Raw genomic sequence first — 5,464 nt, 5'->3', positions numbered from 1 at the left:
TTAGTAGTCCTTTGTGTATTGATTAGAAGTGTGTTGCCAATTTTAGATATATAAATTGGTCCACACAGTATTAAAGCAAACAATTCTAGCTGAGCCCACCTACAACTAGATGTATTTTACTGGGTCAATCCAATTTCACACTGTATATGTTTCTCGACAAGTTATTAACAAGTAACTGTTATAAGTAGCACATTAAATTCCATTTGATCCACACATACATACACAGCAAAAGGCATCTCCTGGACAGGAAGTAAAGTGTGTGCAAAGTATACATTGGTTCAAAGTTCTTTTATAGTGCTGTGCTTGCCTTAACTCACACTACTTATAAACTGTAACTTAATTGGTCTCTGAGAATGAAAGAATATAGCTCTGTACCGAATGTGTGGTTTTTTATCATCTGTAATCCAAAACATTGAAAACATGTTTTGCACTTCTATTGGCTACTTTGGCCACAATCATAGATTCTACAAGATTCTCATAGAGAATATGTATTTTTAATTTTAAAGCATGACATCTGTAGTGAGCTAGAGTTCTGTTTTTACACCTTATTCTCAGGAAATCTGTAATGCTTGCACTTCCAGGGTCACTTCACCTCAGCAGTGTCTTCTGGGTCAAAGCATGTTACTGGTTGAAAGCATGTCAGTCAACATGGGAGGCAGCTGGTTGGTTAATGACAGGAAAGAAGCAGTTGAAGAGGTAGGAACAGTTTCACCTTCCAGGTAAAATAACCAAGCAAGTGCAACACTATTTTGAAATAGTTTACAAACACAGATATTTCTCTAACCAAAAGTAGTATGATGTATCATGTTTTCAAATAAAAATACATTTACTATAACCTGTGTTTCTTTCAAAACTGTACATTTAAAATCCTATATAACTAAAGTACACAATATGAATTATTTTGTTAGCTACAATCTCAAAGCTTCCCTAACTCAAAGCTTCCCTATGTGGTGACAAATGCCATAGCATTGACTGAAATGGAATAGTTTATCCGTTTTCTAGGAATAATTTAATTCAATGTTTATTATATAATGTTAAGGTGACCATATGGCTCAGTGTTCAGCAGGACAGTCTGGGATAGTTCAGGCTTTTTAACTCGCAACCCCATGCATTCTGGTAAGTGTAGTCCTGCTTCTCTTAAAGATAAGAATGGTACCCGAGACAGGTAAAACGTATCAGAATGCATTGGGTTGCGAGTTGAACTATCCCACTGTCCCGCTGAACACAGCCATATGGTCACCTTATATAATGTACAAAGATGTGTGATTAAACCTGATTTACTTATTGCATGTAACCGATAAACTCACCAACAGGAAAAGCATAAATTAATTATAATTACTCATAAACCAAGAATAAAAGTCCAGACAACTTCATCTGAAGCAGCAGCTCATGCACAACATTTATTGTGTGCTACTGTTTTTATAAAATACTTGAGTAGTTCAGAACATGCATGAAACGCTGGATTTAGACAATAATATTATTATTATTTATTTCTTAGCAGACGCCCTTATCCAGGGCGACTTACAATTGTTACAAGATATCACATTATTTTTTTACATACAATTCCCCATTTATACAGTTGGGTTTTTACTGGAGCAATCTAGGTAAAGTACCTTGCTCAAGGGTACAGCAGCAGTGTCCCCCACCTGGGATTGAACCCACGACCCTCCGGTCAAGAGTCCAGAGCCCTAACCACTACTCCACACTGCTGCCCCATGTACATGTTGTGCTTCATGGCAAAAACAAGAGACATGAATTTTAGTGACGTAAAACTGGTTCAAGTTGTGTACCAGGGCACGAGAAAAAAAAAAAAAATTGGATAGTAAAACGTTTAAAATGGTAATACAATGAAGTGATGACACAGTACACATTTAACAGGATTTCCATTTATCCAAGCAGATTTTTAACATGCAGACTTGAGTTTTACATTTTTTTAATTGTTTTACAGTTTGAATCGAGTTTTTCCAGGACTTTTAAACCCAGAACATTAGTAATCAAAGCAGCTTTAATGTTGATAACAAAGTAACAATAGTATCAACACAACATTTTTTGTGGGCCAGCTGGACATCCCATAGGCTTAAATATATGAACACATGCATACACAGAATTAAGCTCCTGTAAATTTAAATAACCTTTCATGTACAATATTTAATAGTACCCTTTTTTATTTAAATTACATTATTTTAAGATTGATGTTATATTTATTTAAAACTTTCCATATTGCCAAAAGCCACATGTAACATCTTGTTTTTTCAAAGAGGACCCAGGGACAGCAAAAGCAAGACATACATAATCTAATTCAAAAAGCACACCAAGACAAACAAGTAAATGTAATGATTTTCTTGAAAAAAGAAAGCCAATAAGAAAAGAAAGCTGGACAGATGTGCCACATTATAACAGCTAGATTAAATTAGCCTGTCTTGGCTGAATTAAGAAAAAAATGATAAATAACTGTTGCTTAAATGAAACTAGACTTATGGCAAAAAATGACTGGGTTCCAGCTTCAGTCTTCACAACCCACAGCCTGAGTGTGAGCTTGAGCGTTAGAATAGAAGTTTCCCTGGACCACGTCCCGCAGAACTCAGCGAAGCTATGCAGTGTAGATAGCTGTAGGTTAAGTTTTATTTTTTTAAGTGATACATGACTAATACAAATGTCAGAAAATGAAATGTGGAACAGTTTTCCAGAATGTGCTATGCTTTATCCCTACACTGAAATTGCACCTGCATAGTGATATAACTCCACACAAAGGGTGTTGGTAGATTGCAGAACATACATTTGGAAACTCTTGAATGATTGCATGCAGGTAAGTTTGAGCAGAATGTACAGATTACATGAAAAACAATGGTTGTCTTGGTCACTTTTTGAACCATGGCAAAGCTTTCAATTCATGTTCAAGTAATTAACATTCCCATATAAAACATCTCATTAAGCCTCAAAAGTATAATGCACAATTAGAGGGCATACATCTGAGGTCAGCATGTTGCAAACTAACAGCTGAGGTTCTTTTTATTAGTTTTTTTTTGGCATTTTATATATTTAAAATACATCTTTGCAGCATTTTATATAGTTAAGACCATTCTAATAAATGCATTTAGTAGCATTTTTTTTCCCTTTGAAGACATTTCATAAACCAAAAACAAAATTCAATAATAATTATATTAATGTTTAGCACTTAGCAAATAGGGTTATGTTTTGAAAATGTATTAGAAAATACACTTTAAACTAGTGTACTATACACTGCTTGTAAACATTATGCCCACATTAGTGAGCATGGGATGCTACCTGATTAAGAGAGACCACACCCAACCCCCTCCCCCTCCCCCTCCCATCTCCCAAAAAAGTCCACAGCATGCTCACAAATATCTATCATCACTCCCAGTGTGGTTGCTGGTACAATAGCATGATGGCTTGCATTGCTGTAGTTCGCCAAACCATGCTTTACAGTTGACAGTATTACATTCCATGGCTTTTTAGCTAAAGCCCCTTGAGGAGCAGTAATCTAGGAAAATCTCAGGTAAAAGGGGTGGGGGCTTGGGGATGGGGTAAATCACTGAGCATGGTTGTTGCCTGTCCCGATGTTATTGTCATTTGGCGTGTGTACCAAATTAACACCATCATCATGCTGCAGAGCACCTCTCCGCGGGGGCATTCTCTCGTTGATCCTGTCTAAGCCTTTTGCCTCTTCAAAACTGCAGATATTATGCTGTGGTGAGAATCCTTGGATTGCTTAACAAAATGCAAATTTAATGAGTGAGTGAAAGGAGAAAAAAAATTGAAGTGATGCATGTCAAATAATACCTTACTTTGTATCAGATTAGTATATGAAAGAAATGCCCTACTTGTATTTCTGTAAGCAAGTAGTAAAGAGTATTACACAGAGTCAGTCGGCTTTAAATATGATGGTGATCTTTAGTCTCGTCCACCAAGTAGAACAGATTTTACTCAAGTAATTGCTGCATTACTATATACACTGTTTTTTTTGTTTGTTTGGTTTGTTTGTTTTTATTTAGAGTGCCCAGTTATTTTATCCTCGAGTTCAGTGGACGTCCTCCGATCCCACAACCGGCACATTTCCTCCTTTACACCCAGGAACTTGAGAGCAGATATCAGCGAGTTACCGGCCTCTGGAGGACAAAGGCCAGCCCTGCGGGTGTCTGCTTGAACCTGCGCTCCCCTGACTGCATGCCTCACCCTGCCCATCACCCCAGTGTTGGGGTTTAAGGTATAATTACGCTCACTGTACTGGTAGATTTTGGTAATAAGCATTTCCCATGAAAGGAAACAAGACCATATACAGGTGGAGGATCACATTGGACCTACAAGCTGTAAACATGAAACGGATATCCCAGAATCATAAGCCAAAAGGCAAGAAACAAAAGCAGCAACTATGTCAAATCTTTTATATACAGTCAAACCAGTTTACAACAAAATCCCACACCATTGGAAAGAGCATTGTTGGATAACAAACATTGGCTGAAGTCCCAATGAATAGCCACTGAGGTTAGTGGATCTTATACTTTGACAGCTTTCTCTATGGACACCTAAAAGGCAAACATAGGAACTAAATGTGCTAAACTTCCTCCTGGCGTCCTGCAAAATACCCTCAACATTGAGTGAGGGTCAGATATTGTTCCCCTTTTGAAGTTAGCCAAAGCCAACACCAAATAGGTATGTCAAGCCCCCATTTTCAGGGGAACTTGCTTGAGAATGTTGACGTCAAAGTGACCTACTGTATCTTGGGATTTATCAGGACACTGGGGTTACCACAACTGCTCTCTGTGCACAGACTGGACTGAGCTCATTTTACATCACAGCGCCCCCTAATACAAGGCTGTCTTTTTACATCACAACGCCCCCTAATTCAAGGCTATCTTTTTACATCACAGCACCCCCTAATACACAGCTATCTCTTTACATCACAGCACCCCCTAATACACAGCTATCTCTTTACATCACAGCACCCCCTAATACACAGCTATCTCTTTACATCACAGCACCCCCTAATACACAGCTATCTCTTTACATCACAGCACCCCCTAATACACAGCTTCTTGGAGCACCTGACAAGGCCCTACCATACTAACTCCCAGGCCCACCGAGAGGGCGGGGAGGACAGGGAAATTTCCCCAGGGCCCAACGCCTCGAAGGGGGCCCAACACCCCGAAGGGGGGCCCTGATGAAGGGGGAACTTTTTTTTTTTTTAATATATATAAAATATTTTTAAACAACTAGCCCTGCACAAGACCCTTTGTGTTCCCACCACCACATTAAAAAGAAAAACTCCCGTACTGCACACCAAACCGATGTGCTTCTGTTGTGTAATGATTGTGTATCCAGGTGCTGTCAAACACTTCCCTTCACACAATGATTTGAACTTTCGCATTCCATATTTTACTACACCAAAAAGCTGAAAAAAAGACATAGCAATTTTGTGTATTTTTTAAAGACTTTTAAAAACTTT

At 38.3% G+C, this 5,464-nt stretch overlaps 1 protein-coding gene across 4 annotated transcripts in view; it reads right to left on the bottom strand.

Moving 5' to 3' along the window:
* Nucleotides 1–1,375: 1,375 nt before the first annotated feature.
* Nucleotides 1,376–5,464, bottom strand: part of LOC117415576 (serine/threonine-protein phosphatase 2B catalytic subunit beta isoform-like) — a 41,683-nt gene continuing 37,594 nt past the window's right edge. For all 4 annotated transcript variants that reach the window (XM_034026106.3, XM_034026108.3, XM_034026107.3 and 1 more), the window contains one exon: nt 1,376–3,729. In XM_034026106.3, the coding sequence (XP_033881997.1) occupies nt 3,551–3,729 (179 nt within the window). In that variant the 3' untranslated portion in view covers nt 1,376–3,550. The remainder of the gene's footprint in view (nt 3,730–5,464) is intronic.

Source organism: Acipenser ruthenus, chromosome 7, assembly GCF_902713425.1.
Source record: "Acipenser ruthenus chromosome 7, fAciRut3.2 maternal haplotype, whole genome shotgun sequence".
In the NCBI taxonomy this organism is placed as follows: domain Eukaryota; kingdom Metazoa; phylum Chordata; class Actinopteri; order Acipenseriformes; family Acipenseridae; genus Acipenser; species Acipenser ruthenus.
Note: the sequence above shows the minus strand (reverse complement) of the source record. Positions and strands in the feature narration are given on the sequence as shown.